This window comes from Aulostomus chinensis, chromosome 23 (assembly GCF_037954235.1).
Source record: "Aulostomus chinensis isolate RoL2024-O1b breed Wild chromosome 23, RoL_Achi_v1.0, whole genome shotgun sequence".
Classification (NCBI taxonomy): domain Eukaryota; kingdom Metazoa; phylum Chordata; class Actinopteri; order Syngnathiformes; family Aulostomidae; genus Aulostomus; species Aulostomus chinensis.
In genome coordinates this window covers 6,667,792-6,684,350 of record NC_141342.1, presented here as the reverse complement: position 1 = coordinate 6,684,350, position 16,559 = coordinate 6,667,792, and the positions used below count along the sequence as shown (strand labels likewise).

The following is a 16,559-nucleotide window of genomic DNA, read 5'->3' as shown; positions in this document are numbered from 1 at the left end:
CTGCAGAGGCTACGTTAGCGCTAGTTTACTGTCAATGCGGGCTGTGAGGAGCGCGGAGGGAGGGTTCATGACCAGAGTACCATTCAAAAACACATTGTTTGAATATCGTGTTTCTTTTTTAAATGAAAGAAGGAAATAAAAGAAGACGTGAAAAAAGAAAGAAAAAAAGCCAAAAACAGGCGGTGCCTAACCCTCCTTTAAATGAACTCCTTATGATGTTTTGCTTCCAGTTTTTTGTATTTTTCTGAAAAAGTTGAAAGGATGACTTAGGAGATCATTTTAAGAAGGCGATGATGTGATTGTGGTGATTGAACCAGTAAATCAGCTCTGGTGAACAAAAGTTGATGATCTTCCAGTTTGGTTCATCAGGATCATCTTCACTCATGAACCCTCTGATGATGCTGGAAGGGTTTTCAGTTGGAGGGTTTTTCACCCCACAATCATGGTATGAGCAATTTCTGATTCAAGACTTGGATTACTTCTACAGAAAATGAAGTAAAATACCCAATGTGAGGTAGTTTTGATGTGATCTGACACTTCCCAAGTATTGACCCAGATGCAGAAACTAGCATTCACACTGTAAAGTCTTGTTCAGTGTGCGGCTCAGCAGTCACCAAGATCCTTCAGCTTTTAGCTCCTGCTTTTACCAGCTCACAGCTTTACCATCCCTTCTACTTCAGAGCAGAATGTTATGATAGCAAAGCTGTAACGTGCCTGTTGGTGAGAGAGGAGCTGACTTCATCTGATTAAGGAGAAGTACTTCATGTGTACATGCTCATACAATGATGTCTCCTGGCTGTTTCAGTGGGTGTACTGCATATCACGTGTACTACAGCACCTTTTCTTTTACTCATTAGTATCAGTAACAGGTGTTTTGGCACCTTCGTGAGTCCCAGCTGGTATTGTCCCTCCTCAGCACCAACCAGGTCCAACAGAACCTCTGTATTCTCTCTGTCCATCCCCTGCATGGCTCGCTCACTCAGCAGCATCCCATACCTGTCACACAGGTCACTCAGTCAGGGACACACATCTCGTCACAGACTGTTAGGTGTGCGTTTGTTTGTGTTCGTCTGTGTTCGTCTGTGTTTCTCAGGAAATACTATAAAAATACATATACGGTATGTGTATTTACAGAATTTAAAAAATACATAATATTCCCAGTTAAAATAGATAATGGTGTGTCGGGTTTTTGCAGGTCATAATACTACAATTTTTTTATGAAGATGGCCTTGATGGCCTACATGTGTTTGTTTTAAGCAGCAGTTCTGCAGTGATGGTCCCAGTAGTGTAATACTGGTTCCAGTTCAGAAGTAATGATCCCAGTTCTGCAGTATTGGTCCCAGTTCGTCAGCAGTGGTCCCAAGTGAAGTGTATGATGGTAGGCACCTCTCAATGAAGTAGGAGTACTGGATCCGGACGGGGAACCCTTCTTTCCTGATGTGGATGGTCTCAAACATCCCAGCATGCTTCAGCTGGCCGGACACGTAGTCAAGGTCAAACACTCCAGGAAGCTGCCAAAGGACAAGGTCATATTGAAGTAGTACATTGAGTAAGCAGTCATGAAAAATACTGCGTATATCTGGTGGTACCTTGACGTAATTTGGCTTCAGACAACGAATAAATGTGGTTCTGCATCTGGGTTTAAAACATGAAGACGTTACCAGGACCTGAAAGAAACTGGTTGAGACCTGATCAGCTTGGTGTTACACAGCAGGTACAAAGGATCTTTACTGCAACTTTGAGTTATCTGATTGGCTCGTATCAGTGAAACATCCATGCATGCCTGTTCGTGTAGTTTCTCATGTTGATTCTCCAGATCTGAACATCACGAGTGACCAAGTATCAAACTATGTCTTTCCATTTGCCACAGCCACAAACCACAGCTGCTCATGCAGTGAAATAGAAGCCACGGAGCTGCCTGCCGGCACCCATAATGACAGCTTACCTCTCCAGACGAGTGGTGAGTTCACTCAGGGACTGCAGGAAATGTGAGGCAGCGGTAGTGGGCTGCTGGCGGAGACCCTTCCCCCTCCAGCCCAGCTCTCGCTGCTGGATGTAGCTGTCCTGAACCTTCCGGAACAGCTCAGACACCATCTGAGCAGCAGCACATCGGGGCAGGACCTGATCAGTACGACTCAAACCAACCTACAACTGCTGTTCTGACTCTCCTGCCATCACATAATGACTACTGCATAATCATACCGTCATGCAGTAAAGACTACTGCATTGTCTTGGTGCATACATATAGAACAGACGGATGCAACACATAGAGACAGACAACCATTGGCTCTCCCAGCCACGCCTACGGTCAATTTAGAGTCTGGATTAACCTGGTCCCCTCTTGATGTCTTTGGACTGTGGAGGAAGCTGGACTACCAGAGAGAACCCACACAGGAACAGGGAGAACATGGAGACTCACCCAGAAAGACCCTGTGCTGCAGCCGGGGCTCCATCCACAACCTTCTTGATGGGGGGCCACAGTGCTGCCCTACTGAGTACTTGTGTACTGTAATAATGCAGTAATGTGGAAGGCCACACAGTGGGGAAAGCTGTTTTGGGGGATACCTGGACACCATAAGGCTGGCGCTGGTAAATGGTTCCGTCCCTCAGTCCTTTAAAGTAGCAGGAATTAAACCCTCCTCAAAAAACAAGCCTGGATCCAGAAGTTCTACCAACTATTATCCTAGCACAGAAACAGAACTAGTCAAAGGTACCAGTGACCTCCTACTGGTACCAGATGAGGGACTGGTCTCTGTGCTGGTCTGATTAGATCTCAGTGCAGCTTTGGTACCATTGACCACCATATCCTTCTACAGAGACTGGAACCTGTCACTGGTATTAAAGGAACCACACTAAACTGGTTTAGGTCATATTTACTAGGTCATCTCACCTTAAGGCGACTCCTAGCAAACAGCTCCACCACTTCCGTCCTGAACTGGTCGTGGTTTTTATTCAGAAAATTCTGGACCTGGACAAAAAGTGCCAGTATTCTTTTCAATCCAAGTACAAGTATGTATTACACATGCGGTTCAGTGTTCTCTGCCTAGTACCTGATAAGTGACAGCTCCAGCATAGTGATAGACAGTGAAGACTGGTAATGGGTTCTTGGGTTTGGCATAGTAGGGGCTGTTTCCATGGTGATAGTGGCACTTCTGGAGGAAGGTGTGGTCAGTGGCCTGGTCAATCAACACAGAGGAACCATTATCCTGAATTCAGAGTAAATCATCTAATTCACTTGAAAACTCTGAAACTCTTGATTTCCCCATCAGGCTGCAGAGGTTATTATAATCACAAAGTAAATTTGACTTCTTATGAAATTAAATGACCTGCCCAGGGTGAACCCCGCCTCTCGCCCGTAGATGCTGGGATAGGCTCCAGCCCCCCCCCCCCCCCGCGACCCTTACAAGTAAGGAATTAGCGGAAGACGACGACGACGACGATGGACTTAAATGTATTTTTACTGATCCCAAAGATCTTGAGGATCCCCTGGCAGCTGTTTGCAGTACAAGTGTAAGGTGTACAGGTGTAACCATCTCAGCAGGATCTGAATCAAAGTACAGCACATGCCATGGAAGTATCCTGGAGAAGGTTTCTATCATTTTAAATGGTTCTAGTCATCCAGATGTACAGCAGCTTCAAGCATTCATTGCTCTGAGGGAGAAGTAGAAGTGGGTGGTACTTGTAGTTGTAGAACCAGTAGTTGGGATACTGTTATTTGTGGTACTGGTAGTTGTGGTACAAGTGGTTTCGGTGGTGTTAGTTGTGGTACCAGTAGTTGTTGTAGCAGTAGTTCGGGTACCAGTAGTTGCAGTACTGTTTGTTGTGACACTGATAGTTGTGGTACCAGTGGTTGTGACACTGTTAGTTGCTGTACTATCAGTTTCAGTACTGGTACTTATGGTAACAGTTGTTGTGGTACTGTTAGTTGTGATATGGGAGGTTGCAGTACTGTTAGTTGCAGTACCAGTAGTTGTGTACAGGAGGCTGTGGAACTGATAACAGTCGTAATGGCAGTTACAGTACTGGTTGTCGTGGTCATAGTAGTTGTGGGACCAGTGGTTGCATGTGTGTGTGTGTGTACCTGGGGCAGGCAGGTCTGGTCGTCCAGTATACGAAGGATGCCATGTGGTCTGGAGGACAGGAGCTCCAGACAGGAGTGGAAATCCTTGAGTGACATTGGATACCACTGGATCTGCTCTGCACTATACTCCTCCTGCAGGACAAACACACACACACACACACACACACACACACACACACACACACACACACACACACACACACACACACACACACACCACACACACACACACACAAGCCTCCTCCAGGTTATAAACAGCACTTTAATGACCCAAAGGCTTCACCTGTTGGGAAAAAAGCTGGCCACCACCTGAAGTGCCTGTGGTGCCATGATGGCCAACTCTGACCCGGACTAAGTCATCAATCGTGGCTTTACACAATGTGACATCAATGGCGTTCTGCTGCTGAAACACACTCCACTCCAACTCTGTATTCCAACTACAGAACACTAAGATGTCAGATATCATTGAAAATCTGAAATCTGATTTTTGTGTGTGAATGTTAGTCCGGATATTCATAACCTGACAATAACAAATCACCTTCATCAGTCACGTCAACATACAGCCAGTAATAGACGTCACGTCACTGTATCAGCATCCGGCCCGCTGCCTCCCTCCTAATAGAGCAGGTGTAGAACCTAACTCCCAGTAGAGAAGGTGTAGAACCTCCTTCTCAGTCGAGATGGTGTAGAACCTCCCTCCTAGTAGAACAGGTATAGAACCTCCTTCCCAGGAGAACAGGTGTAGAACCTCCCTCCTAGTAGAGCAGGAGAAGAACCTCCCTCCTAGTAGACCAGGAGAAGAACCTCCCTCCTAGTAGAGCGGGTATAGAACCTCCCTCCTAGTAGAACTCTTGTAGAATCTCCCTCCTAGTAGAGCAGGTGTAGAACCTCCCTCTTAGTAGAGCAGGTATAGAACCTCGCTCCCAGTACAACAGGTGTAGAACCTCCCTCCTGGTTGAGCAGGTGAAGAATCTCCCTCCTAGTCGAGCAGGTATAGAACCTCCCTCCCAGTAGAGCAGGTGTAGAACCTCCCTCCTAGTGGAGCAGGTGTAGAACCTCCCTCCTAGTAGAGCAGGAGAAGAACCTCCCTCCTAGTAGAGCGGGTGTAGAACCTCCCTCATAGTTGAACAGGTAGGGAACCTCCCTCCCAGTCGTGCAGGTGTAGAACCTCCCTCCTAGTAGAGCAGGTATAGAATCTCCTTCCCAGTAGAGCAGGTGTAGAACCTCCCTCCAAGTAGAGCAGGTATAGAACCTCCCTCCCAGTATTGCAGGTGTAGAACCTCCCTCCAAGTAGAGCTGTTGTAGAACCTCCCTCCCAGTAGAGATGGTGTAGAACCTCCCTCCTAGTAGAGCAGGTGTAGAACCTCCCTCCTAGTAGAGCTCTTGCAGAGCCTCCCTCCTAGTAGAGCTCTTGCAGAGCCTCCCTCCTAGTAGAGCTCTTGCAGAGCCTCCCTCCTAGTAGAGCAGGTATAGAACCTCCCTCCAAGTAGAGCAGGTATAGAACCTCCCCCCCAGTAGAACAGGTGTAGAACCTCCCTCTTAGTAGAGCAGGTATAGAACCTCCCTCCCCGTCGAGCAGGTGTAGAACCTCCCTCCTAGTAGAGCAGGTGAAGAACCTCCCTCCTTGTAGAGCGAGTGTAGAACCTCCCTCCTAGTAGAGCGGGTGTAGAACCTCCCTCATAGTAGAACAGGTAGGGAACCTCCCCCCCAGTCGTGCAGGTGTAGAACCTCCCTCCTTGTAGAGCAGGTGTAGAATCTCCATCCCAGTAGAGCAGGTGTAGAACCTCCCTCCAAGTAGAGCAGGTATAGAACCTCCCTCCCAGTATTGCAGGTGTAGAACCTCCCTCCTAGTACAACAGGTGTAGAACCTCCCTCCCAGTAGAGCAGGTGTAGAACCTCCCTCCTAGTAGAGCTGTTGTAGAACCTCCCTCCCAGTAGAGCATGTGTAGAACCTCCCTCCTAGTAGAGCAGGTATAGAACCTCCCTCCGAGTAGAGCGGGTGTAGAACCTCCCTCACAGTAGAACAGGTAGGGAACCTCCCTCCCAGTCGTGCAGGTGTAGAACCTCCCTCCTAGTAGAGCAGGTATAGAATCTCCCTCCCAGTATTGCAGGTGTAGAACCTCCCTCCTAGTAGAGCTGTTGTAGAACCTCACACATTCAATGAACCTCCACCCAACAATCATCCATGAAAAAGCAGATCTGAGACAGCAGCCATCAAAACCTTCCTTTACCAGCAGGGAGGTGGAGCAGATCCAGGATCAGTGAAGACGGACGTGTGCTTTGACCAGCGGTAAACAAATGGTCCCTGATGAGAATTTTCACCTGAAGATCAGTTGATGATCCTCACCTGTTCCTGTGAGATCACGGCCTTGTTGACGAAGTGCTGCAGCTGCTCGTTGGCAAAGTTGATACACAGCTGCTCAAAACTGTTGACCCCCAGGTCCTGCAGCAGAAACCTCACTGGTTACCACAAACGTGCTCTGAGTTAACCAGGTGTCCTGGGTCCAGAGTTCAGAACAGGCAGCTTCCTGACCTCAAACCCATAGATGTCCACTATGCCCACGGTGCTGTCCATCTCCTTGGGACTCAGCCAGTCATTGATCTGCTCCAACAACCAGTCAAACAGCACTGAATACAAGGCTTTGGCAATGGCGTCCCTGCAAGCCAAGAGACACGCATGTTTCAAAGGGTTAGTCACCATGATGGTAAGACTGGAGGTTACAGACTACGTCTGGAGACTGGAGGTTGGACTGTAGCAGAGCCAGAACCCATCCAGCCAGTGTCTGCATGATCATGCTCCGGGCCTGCATTCAGGAACATCGCCGTTAACAGATGCCACACTGGGTCCCCGTCGCCCAGTGCCAAGCCTGTGCTATTACTGAAATGGACCCTGCAGGACCCAGCTGCCCCCCTCAAGGCTTTGAAGAACTGCCCTTGTTGGTCTACAGCTGTTGTTGCTCAGTAATTAGTACAAAATGTCTGCTGACCATGAAGGGTGACAAAACTGAATTTCACCTTGACAGTCTGCAAGCCACTGAAGTTGCTCTTCGATTCAAAAGTGGTTGTCGCCTGCAGACGTGCTGAATGTCCCACATTTCCTCCAAGGTAAAGAGGTAGTCAGATAAAAGCTGCTGCTGAAGCACAGTGCACGTGTTTATTTAACCATATTCATTCTGTTGCTGCTCTGATGTCATGGTGCTGCCCAGATTACTGCTCAAAATCTGGCAGTGAGGGTGGTTCAAGCAGGGTGGAGGTGTTCCAGGGAGGGAGGCGCTGCCTCTCTTCAGCCAAGCACAAGACCAGAGAGGGACATGATTTAAGGGGAATAGCTGGCTTGAAGTTTCCCTGCACAAAAATCAAGTTTCCAGAGGGTCTGAATTTAAACAGTAAAAACTCTCTATCAAGATAACTTTAGAGACCAAAGTAATGTTTGCATACTTAACAAGCTTAGCTAAGGAACTGTCACCACCAAACTTTGGCTGTTACACTTTAGACTCTCTACTGCCTTTCTAGTCTAACTTTGGGTCAATCATCGTCAGACTTCTGTGGTAGAAACATGAAGCTAGCTGGGTGAAGCCTCTGTATGCTAACATTGCTAGCTGCCAGCACAGTGCAGCCTGGATCAAACCATTTCATGGGGGGGGGGGGTGGTGCAGTGGCTCTCCATGGTGTGTACTTCAGTTTATATAAAACAAATTTAAAAAGAAATCATTAGTTTTATTAACATAACAAAACAAATGTAATATTTGATAACAGAGCAATACTTTGAATATTGAATAAATGGCTACTTGTGTAAAACTTTTATAGGCCCCAAATGGTCATGCTTAGGAGTATTTGTTCAGGAGTACAGGTTCAGAGGACCTCAAGCTCAGGAATACAAGATCAGGAGTACTATAGCTACTAAGGAGTAATAGCTTGAGAGTCCTATAGATTAGGAGTACTAATTCATGAGTACTAGCCCAAGAGTACTATAGGTTATAGGTTAGGGGTACTAGCTCAGAAGTACTAGCTCAAAAGTCCAGTAGGTTAGGAGTACTAGCTCAGGAGCCATTTAGCAACTCTGAGCAAAGAAAGGACACAAATAATAAAAACTCGCTGTACTCAAGGGCAGATGACGGCCAATGACATCAACAGAAAGTTGTTCCATTTCTCAGATGTAGTATAATTATGAAGATGGGCATTTATATCATATCATATGATATCAACACCTCAGTTGACCAGTCGGACACTCCGTGCCCCTCTCTCACCTGCATTCTATAGCACTCTCCACAGACAGGGGGCAGTAGATCCGGTCATAGATCGTCTCCTGGGCACAAGAAAGCTGCTCAATGTTCTTGCTCATGTGCAGAAATATGAACAATAAGTGAATGTCAGACGACAGAGAGGCTGCTGACTGTGACTCGGTGCGTGATGACGGTTTGCAGCGCTTCTGAGGAAATCTGCAGCAGAGAGCCGACCCTCCTGGCCTCAGCTTCACTGAAGATCCGAGCCACCTCAAACGACTCACTCTGAAAACATAAAACTGAATGAGGCTTGAGACCAATGTCTGGCAACACCAACCCCCCTCCAATATACACACACCTCGTAGGAACTGAAGCAGATGTTGCCGAGCTGCAGGATGGAGGACAGGATGGCCCATATGGTGGCGGTCTGGTCGGCGTGGAGGCCGATGGTCTCAAAGCACTGAACTAGAAGCTGGAAGTCCCTTTTGTCCTGCTTCCCCTTCAGCTCACAGGCCCCACCCTCCAGAGACAGACACATGGATAATGAGTGAACAAGACAGGAACACACGCCGAGAACCAGGGAAGGACAATTGATGGGTGTTAATGGGGGCTGACTAACTTGGTTCAGGTAGTAATAAGTCTCCGCTCCCTGCAGATAGAGCTCCTGCTTGTCCCAGTCGTTCATCCCTGCCAAAAGCTCATAGAACACGTGGTAGTTCCTCTCCTGGTTGGCCTGTGGGGGAAATAAGAGCTCATGACCTCTGATGAGAGATGCACCTCCTCTTGGCGACACCTCCTCAACTCAGTGAGCTGGCGACAAAGCTTCATGAGAGCCAGACTGGAAAACTGAGAATCCAGGAGTTCATTAGTTTGATATGTTTAGGTTGATATGACACCAGGGCAGAGCTGCCAACCTCCAGAAAATCCCAAGAGTCAGACCTCTGGTCAGTGCGCCCTTTTTAACGCCAATTTCAACGGATTTCGTGGAATTTGAGCAAATCTCAACTTTGGCAAATGAGCGTGTGGCGTGTGGCGTGTGGCGTGGCGAGCTCAGAGCTCTATCTGGGATGAAGTCCAGCGGGTGCGGCCACGCGCTTCTTGCCCTTGAACGGTTTGCTGAACTTTGACCTCGACTGTGTTTGTTAGTGGCCAAACTAGTGGTCCCCCTCTTCTCTTCTTCTTCTTTGAGGTTTTACAGCAGCTGTTACCCAGGAGGGTAAAATGCCCTAAGTCATTGAAGTACAATTAACTTGTTCAGATTTATAGATGTAGATTTAAAGATGGCGAATCCAAGTGGCTGAAATGAGTTTCCTCCTCAGGGAGGCTGGGCTCTCCCTTAGAGACAGGGTGGGAAGCTCGGTCACTCAGGAGGGACTCAGAGTGGAACAGAGAACGAGACGAGAGATACAGATAAATAGCTGGCATCAATGTAGTTCAAACACCAGGTGAATAAACTATTGATCACTTTTCTGGGGACCTCCCTTAAAAACACTGAGGTCCCTGGACTGGACGTTTGGAACCCCTGAAATATTTGATGTATGGGTCATGCAGGCATATTCACTCAGTTGGGGTCGATGTGCTGCCTTTGTGCCTGGAGGATGGTCACACAGCACCTCACTCAAGGTCTCACCTGGAAGACCACCCGGGACTTCTCAAGGAGATATTTGGACATGGAGGTTCCAACAACAAGCCCACTGTTGACCAAAATAAGATGGAGTCAGTGGAGGTAACCAGGCCCGAGGCAGAGTTGTCAGAGGAGACCTTCACTCACTGGAGGAGGTGGATGTGGAGGTACTTGCCAAAGCGGCTGGAGTTGTTGTTGAGGATGGTCTTGGCATTCCCGAAACTCTCCAGAATGGGAAAGACCTCCATGGGCTGGTGGAGGGAAGAAAACACCCTCAATCACATTTGGCCATTTGCACAATCTGCCCTGGTAACCTGGCCAGCGGCTGGCGTTGGGTCTTGGAGCTGCTGTTGGTGCAGGAGGCTCACTGACCTGCAGCAGGAGCCAAAATGGCCTGTAGGAATTCTCACATTTATATTTGTCTCCACTCAGGTGGCGCAGGTCTGTGTGGAAGGGCCAGCAGGTGCTCCACTTTGTATGAGCATAGAACTAATTATCAGGCTCGTGTCATTTCAAGCCCATCCACCACACAAACTTCCAAGATTTCCAACATATAAATGCTATTTTTTGCCCTAAAATTTGATTAAACAGTCAAAGGTTTAGGTGTCAAACGATGGTTTTGTACATGATAGAACCTCAATTTTTCATCTTCCCGGATCATTTTTCACAGAATTGATGAATTTAATTCATGAATTTTATTGGCGCTGCGTCATCAATCATATCTGAATAATTTAATACTTGTTCTCTGTCGCTAACTTGGCGTTAAACTCAGGTCCTCCATCTCCTGTCTGGTGTCTGCCTGATGGGGATCAGACAGACAGACACGAACCTCTGAGGTGCTCACAGATCATAAATGCAGTTTCGGTGTCAACAAAAACATAGAATTTGATAAACACTAAGTTAATTAATGCCAAGATAAGACGAGTGAACCAAGTATTTCTATGTGGGGACGTGGCGGCCGTCTGCTACTGTCTTGATCATGAAAGTTCATAAACAAAGGAAGCCGCAACTGCACACGTTCATCCAGGCTCCTCAAGCTTCCTGTGACCTTCCTTAGGAAGCTGCGGATGTGACGGAGCGAGCGAGCGGTTACCTGGCGGAGAGCGTTGGTGGAGCCCTGGTACACAGAGCTGAGGTAGTGGACAATCAGCTTGGTAGCTTCCGTCTTCCCTGAACCACTCTGGCCACTACAAAGAAACACAGAGGTGACGCGACCATGCACGGTCGCAACAGCCCGTCAGACAGGAGGTCCAAAATCACAACTGGCAACCATTTTGCAGGTGTGGATGCGATGAAGCCGTTGCATTACTCAGGGGCTCTTGTTCAAGTCACTGTTGGTTTTAGCTTATTATTTGGTGGCAATAAGAAAAATACACTATCAGTGTTACGTGTCTGAAGAACACAGCTGGTAGAACCAGGACCAGAACCAAGTGTCTGACCTTATGATGATGCACTGCTCCTGCGTGGCGGTCTGGGTCTGTCTGTAGGCGGCATCAGCGATGGCATAAACATGGCTGAAGAACAGAAGGACACAAAGCACAACACTGGTTGGAAGCGAGGCCTTCATGAGGCTAACGCAGGACCGAGGGAAATGTCTGCTCACGGTGGGTTCCTGTGGAGCTCTCGGCCCTGGTAGTTCTGCCTCAGCTCCTCGGTGTAGATGCTCAGGGCCTTGAAGGGGTTAATGGACAGGAGTATGTTTCCGATGTAAGTCTGGGAAACAGAGGAAGGACGTCAGTGTTGGGTGCAGAGCCTTGGAGATGCCTCACTGGCCAGAGGGATGGTTGTGAAGAGTCTTCCTCACACACGTGTTCTCAGCGGTCACGTTAGTTGTAAGCAAACTTGATCTGCTGTGAAACGCTACCACGAGAGAGCGGTGGCGAGGTGAGTTCAGCAAACTCCCAGTTTTCCTCCAGTGAGGAAGCTTCTGGTGTGGGTGAGCATCGGTTAGTCTCCTCAGGCTCTGGAACCTGGCTGAACTCGCCTGCTGACCTCTTGACCCTCACGGATCCATGCGATGATGTTCTGAGAGGAGCCATGAACAGCAAATTGAACACCGTCCACTTGTTCTATGTTGGATAGAACAAATGACTCGGGGAACAGAGGACATGTGAATGCCGGCTGTATGCTCTCGAGGTCTCCTTGGACTCACTCATCTCAGCGTGACTCCGGAAAACCACGGAAAACCCATCACTGATGAAGACCCCAGAAGAAAACATGGAGAATGAAACTTACATAAATACAATCGCGGTGGAACCTCTTCTTCAGGTTCAGCAGAACGGAGCTCTCACACACCTCCCTACAGCCATTAGAGACACACACACACACACACACACACACACACACACACACACACACTGTAATTCTGTAATTCATGACTAACCCTTTGTGTGTTTGGGGGGGGGGGTGGACTCACTCTAGCTGGGACAGGTCCTCCACCTCATCCACTTCAACAACATGTCTACCTCCTGGTATCAGAACCTGACAGAGACACAAAACACACTTTGATGACGGTCCAACGCTTCAGGTGAAGCACGGGAACCCTGATGCAGTTGAGAAGGTTAGGTTGTTTTACCTGTGAGCTGATGAGTCGACTCTCCAGCATGTCCTGGGTGGGGTCCTCTGATTCCCAGGGGCCCCTGCCGTTGTGGGCTGGGACAGTCCTGGCCTGCCCGCCATCATCATAAACTGTCCACTTGGTTAACTTCTCTATTGTCTGGTGAGGTAGCAGGTTCTCAGCATGCAACCAGTCCTGGACCAATCACAGCATAGAAAAATGGTTACCATGTCAGGATCTTTGAAATTGTCTGGTACCTCCTACAGAATTTCCCCCCGGGATTAATAAAGTATTCTGATTCTGATTCTGGTACCCCAGGTCACTAGATGGACCCCTTCTGTTCTTCCACTAAGACCTGCTCATGCAGCTGGGTGGTATTTCAAGCCCATGATTGCATAGTGGTATTTATACTGGTATCTTTCCCAGTTCATTGCAGGAAAGTGTAAGAAAAAGTGGTGGCACGGTGGTGCAGTGGTCAGCGCTGTCGCCTCACAGCAAGAAGGTTCTGGGTTGGAGTCCCGGCTGGAGAATGGGATCTTTCTGAGTGAGTCTCCATGTTCTCCCTGTTCCTGCGTGGGTTCTCTCTGGTACTCCAGCTTCCTCCCACAGTCCAAAGACATGTAATTGGAGACGAGGCTGATTGATACTCTAAATTGACCGTAGGTATGAATGTGAGTGTGAATGGTTGTCTGTCTATGTGTTGGCCCTGCCATGGTCTGGTGACCTGTCCAGGGTGGACCCCGCCTCTCGCCCGTGGCCACTGGGATAGGCTCCACCCCCCCGTGACCCATAACAGGAATAAGCGGAAGAAAATGGATGTATGGATGTAAGAAAAAGTCTGATAAATACCTGGGGGTGTCCACTCATCTGAGGGTTTCCAGCCCAGTGCAGCCTTTCACCTGTCAGCTGGGCCACCTCCTGGTCTGTCTCCTCTTCAAACAAGGACTGACTGGCTGATGTCCCAGCACCAGCCTCCCCATTTGGAAGGGGGCTGGTGCTGGGAGCTGTGGCGCGAGGTGTCCCAACTTCTTGGTTGGGCCCCTTAGCCTGAACCTGTCCAGCACCTATCACTCCCCGTGTCAAGGACATCTTGGTCAGATGGATCTGGGAGGGGTCCAGCTTCCCCTTCGCTGCCTGCAGCACCCTGACTCCATGTTGAGATGCGTTCTTATTTGTATCCTGAGAGGTGGATGTTCCTTCGGGTTCTGCTGCAGCAACACCGGATCCAGGACTCCTCCTTTCCACAGCTCCACCTGATGGGAACCGTCCTTGCAAAGGCTTCTTGACTGACTGAAGCAGAATATGGTCCGGTTTCACAGGGAGTACAAGCCGGGCACCTGGCTTTGGGGGTCTGGGCTCTGAGGTAGTGGGTTCTTCTGGCGAACTAGTTGGGCTGGATGGTATTGAAGATCCTGGAGGTTCCTGGGACATCTGGGCTGTCTTTGCTTTGGCCAGTTTTTTCATTCTGGGGAGTACGACAGCATATTTGGCCTCTACCCCTTTCTCCCTAGGCAGGGGGGCTTCTTCTCCCATCTCGAGGGCCTTGGCTTGGAGGTCATCTGTGTCTTCAGTCATGACATCCTCGAAAGAGCTCTTCTTTTTCCTGCTGGCCAAACTGGTTTTACTGGCAACTCTCATGACCATTCGATGTTTGAGGATATAACCTTTGGATTTTCTTGTGCCTTGTTTTTGTCTGGTGGCTCGTAGGGAGAGCCATCGGGAGACGCCAATGGCTTTTGTCCAAGACGACAGCTTCTTCCTTAAGTTTAGCCCCCCTGGCATGTTCTTCTGAATCCATCCAGACACTCTGCGAAGAGTCGTCACATTGGTTCGTGGTGCCACTGAATGTGCTTCAGGATTCTTTGACCCCCCATCAACATCCTTGCTTATTGATATTCCCTCACTAGGTTTTGCTAACATCTTATTTGCTCTGCGTCTTAGAGATTCCATCTTGACCTTCCCAGACAGCAAACTCCCTTGGACACTTCCAGCCTCCTGAAGACCCTCTTTTCCTGCTTCTAGCTCCAGAAAAGCTCGCAGGTCTTTACCTTTGGCCTTGAGAAGCATTATTCTGTTTTGGTCCTTGATGGCTCTGGTCAGTAACGGTTCCGCTTGCTTCTCTTCCTCATCCCCATTTGTCTCTGCAGAAGCATCATCGTCTATATTTAAGCAAAGATCCTGAGCAGGTGTGGGACTGTGTTTCTGCTCTTTTTGTTGCCTAGCTTTGTTCTTTTTTTCCTCCTTTGCTCTTTGTTTGGCTTCGTTCTCCAATCTTTTCTTCTCTGCCTTCACCCTCTGTTTCTCCACCTGCTTATCCACCTTCGTTCTTTTAAACATCTTTTGTTGAGGTTCTTGTACAGGTTTTAGAGAACGCGATGCTTGCCTGCGCTGTCTGCCGGCTTTACTCGTTCTTGTTTGTTCATCCTGGGTTATCTCACTGGTTCCACCTGCTTCAGCAACAACTGCCTCCTCCTGGTCTTCCTCACTGGTTGCAGCTGGTTCTACTTCAGAGACACTTGTAGATTTTGCTTCATCTGAAGGTCCTTGGTCGGATTCCTCGTCTGCTGTCTGCTCAGCGTCTCTTACAGTATCTGATGCCTCAGTTTCCTCCTGGTCACTCTCCTGCGTCTCTTCTACATTACCGTCCTGCTCCTCCTCTTTCTCGTTATTAGTTTCCTCTCCTGAGGTTCCTGTGTCAGTCTCTGAATCCCTGTCCTCACTTCCTGTACCTTCGTCACCTCTCTTGCTTTCAGCCCTGGGGGAGTGCTTCTTGTTGTTGGTCCTACTTTGACTTGTTCCCGGGGTCCTTGACATCGTCTTTACGCCCTCTCTAATTGTCCTGTCTGTCTTAGTTTGGGGTTGTGACCTGCGATTGGCAGGTTTTCCATTTCTTAAGATGTGTGCTTGTTTCTGTGGTTCCTTCTGCTCAGCACGTCTCACTTTACCTTGATCCACTTTGCTGTGTCTCTCACGCTTTATTTCAGGAGTCCTTTTGTCCTCTGTAGTAAAACGGTTCCCACTGCTTTTCTTTTTCTCTTCAGGCCCTTTAGAAGGATTTCGGGACACTTGGGAGCCACAGTGCCTCACATTTTTCTGATTAGTTTTCTTTGCCTCATCTGCCCTCTGCTTGTTGGGAGCTCCTCGGCCTTTCGACTTGACAGGTGACATGGTGATCGATTCCCTGATTAATAAAATAACCATATTGTTGTTTGTGGTCATTTGTTGAACTCTCCACACAAGAAGAGATTTATGACTGTCATCAACAATTAAAATCTGTCAGTCTTCTCAAGTTACTCAATAAAGTAATCATGATAGAGGCCCGTGATGCGCATCTGTTACCACCTGCATTCAGGCCACATTTCACACTTGAACTCCCGACCCAAAAACCAGCACACGTCAAGTTTCGGTGAGGGGAAAGGTTGCTGGCCACGACTCGTCTCATCAAGACTCAACAGAAACGAAGAAAATTCAAAGAGGAAACGCTGAGTTTTCAAACTGCAAGTTAAATCTATGCAGCAGATTTAAGTGTAGCTGTGTGTGTATGTGTGTCCAGGTGGGGTGAGGGTGGGGGGCAGTGAGAGCTCAGAGGTGTAGTGTAGCTTACCAGGTTTCTCAGGTGAAAGGCAGACCCAACTGGGGGGGCTGCAAAGTGCTGCGGCTGGTCCTCAAGAGCTGCTGTCACTGACACACACATGTACCCATAATGCTCAGAGATGTGAGGACCAGTGACACACCAGTAGCCCTCCCACCATCATTACACCCCCAGTAGAAGCATGCGTGTGCTGTCTGCATGCAGACAACCGTGTGAGGCTAAGGTGAGCCACTGCTGTAGCCTGCACAAACACAAAGTGGCTGTTGAATAATTCAGCTCCACGTGGCAGCTGGTCCAGTGCCGCAGATGCTGGAGGAAAGACGAGAGGAGCAGCGACTACAATGGCTGCTGATGGAGGCCATAATGACCCTTCAGCAGGCTGCAGTGCCACCGGGAGGCTGGCGTCCAGCGGCTTTTTATCATCATCAACCATTATTGAGAGCTGCTTTCCTTCATGTTTCAGAAAGAAAACGGGAAGCAGC

General features: G+C 48.6%; 1 protein-coding gene across 1 annotated transcript in view; it reads right to left on the bottom strand.

Annotated features, from left to right (window-relative positions):
- myo15b (myosin XVB) overlaps positions 1-12,548 on the bottom strand; it is a 34,053-nt gene extending 21,505 nt beyond the window's left edge. The window contains exons 1-21 of the mRNA XM_086196354.1: positions 12,504-12,548; positions 12,345-12,409; positions 12,164-12,227; positions 11,532-11,641; positions 11,368-11,442; positions 11,022-11,115; positions 10,076-10,179; positions 9,935-9,998; positions 8,924-9,037; positions 8,663-8,824; positions 8,476-8,589; positions 8,329-8,387; positions 6,615-6,738; positions 6,429-6,524; positions 4,082-4,213; positions 3,051-3,176; positions 2,891-2,968; positions 1,946-2,094; positions 1,590-1,635; positions 1,387-1,511; positions 882-996 (exon numbers count right to left, since the gene is read on the bottom strand). Of these exons, the coding sequence (XP_086052480.1) occupies positions 882-996; positions 1,387-1,511; positions 1,590-1,635; positions 1,946-2,094; positions 2,891-2,968; positions 3,051-3,176; positions 4,082-4,213; positions 6,429-6,524; positions 6,615-6,738; positions 8,329-8,387; positions 8,476-8,589; positions 8,663-8,824; positions 8,924-9,037; positions 9,935-9,998; positions 10,076-10,179; positions 11,022-11,115; positions 11,368-11,442; positions 11,532-11,641; positions 12,164-12,227; positions 12,345-12,409; positions 12,504-12,533 (2,046 nt within the window). The 5' untranslated portion in view covers positions 12,534-12,548. The remainder of the gene's footprint in view (positions 1-881; positions 997-1,386; positions 1,512-1,589; positions 1,636-1,945; positions 2,095-2,890; positions 2,969-3,050; positions 3,177-4,081; positions 4,214-6,428; positions 6,525-6,614; positions 6,739-8,328; positions 8,388-8,475; positions 8,590-8,662; positions 8,825-8,923; positions 9,038-9,934; positions 9,999-10,075; positions 10,180-11,021; positions 11,116-11,367; positions 11,443-11,531; positions 11,642-12,163; positions 12,228-12,344; positions 12,410-12,503) is intronic.
- Between the last annotated feature and the right edge of the window lie 4,011 nt (positions 12,549-16,559).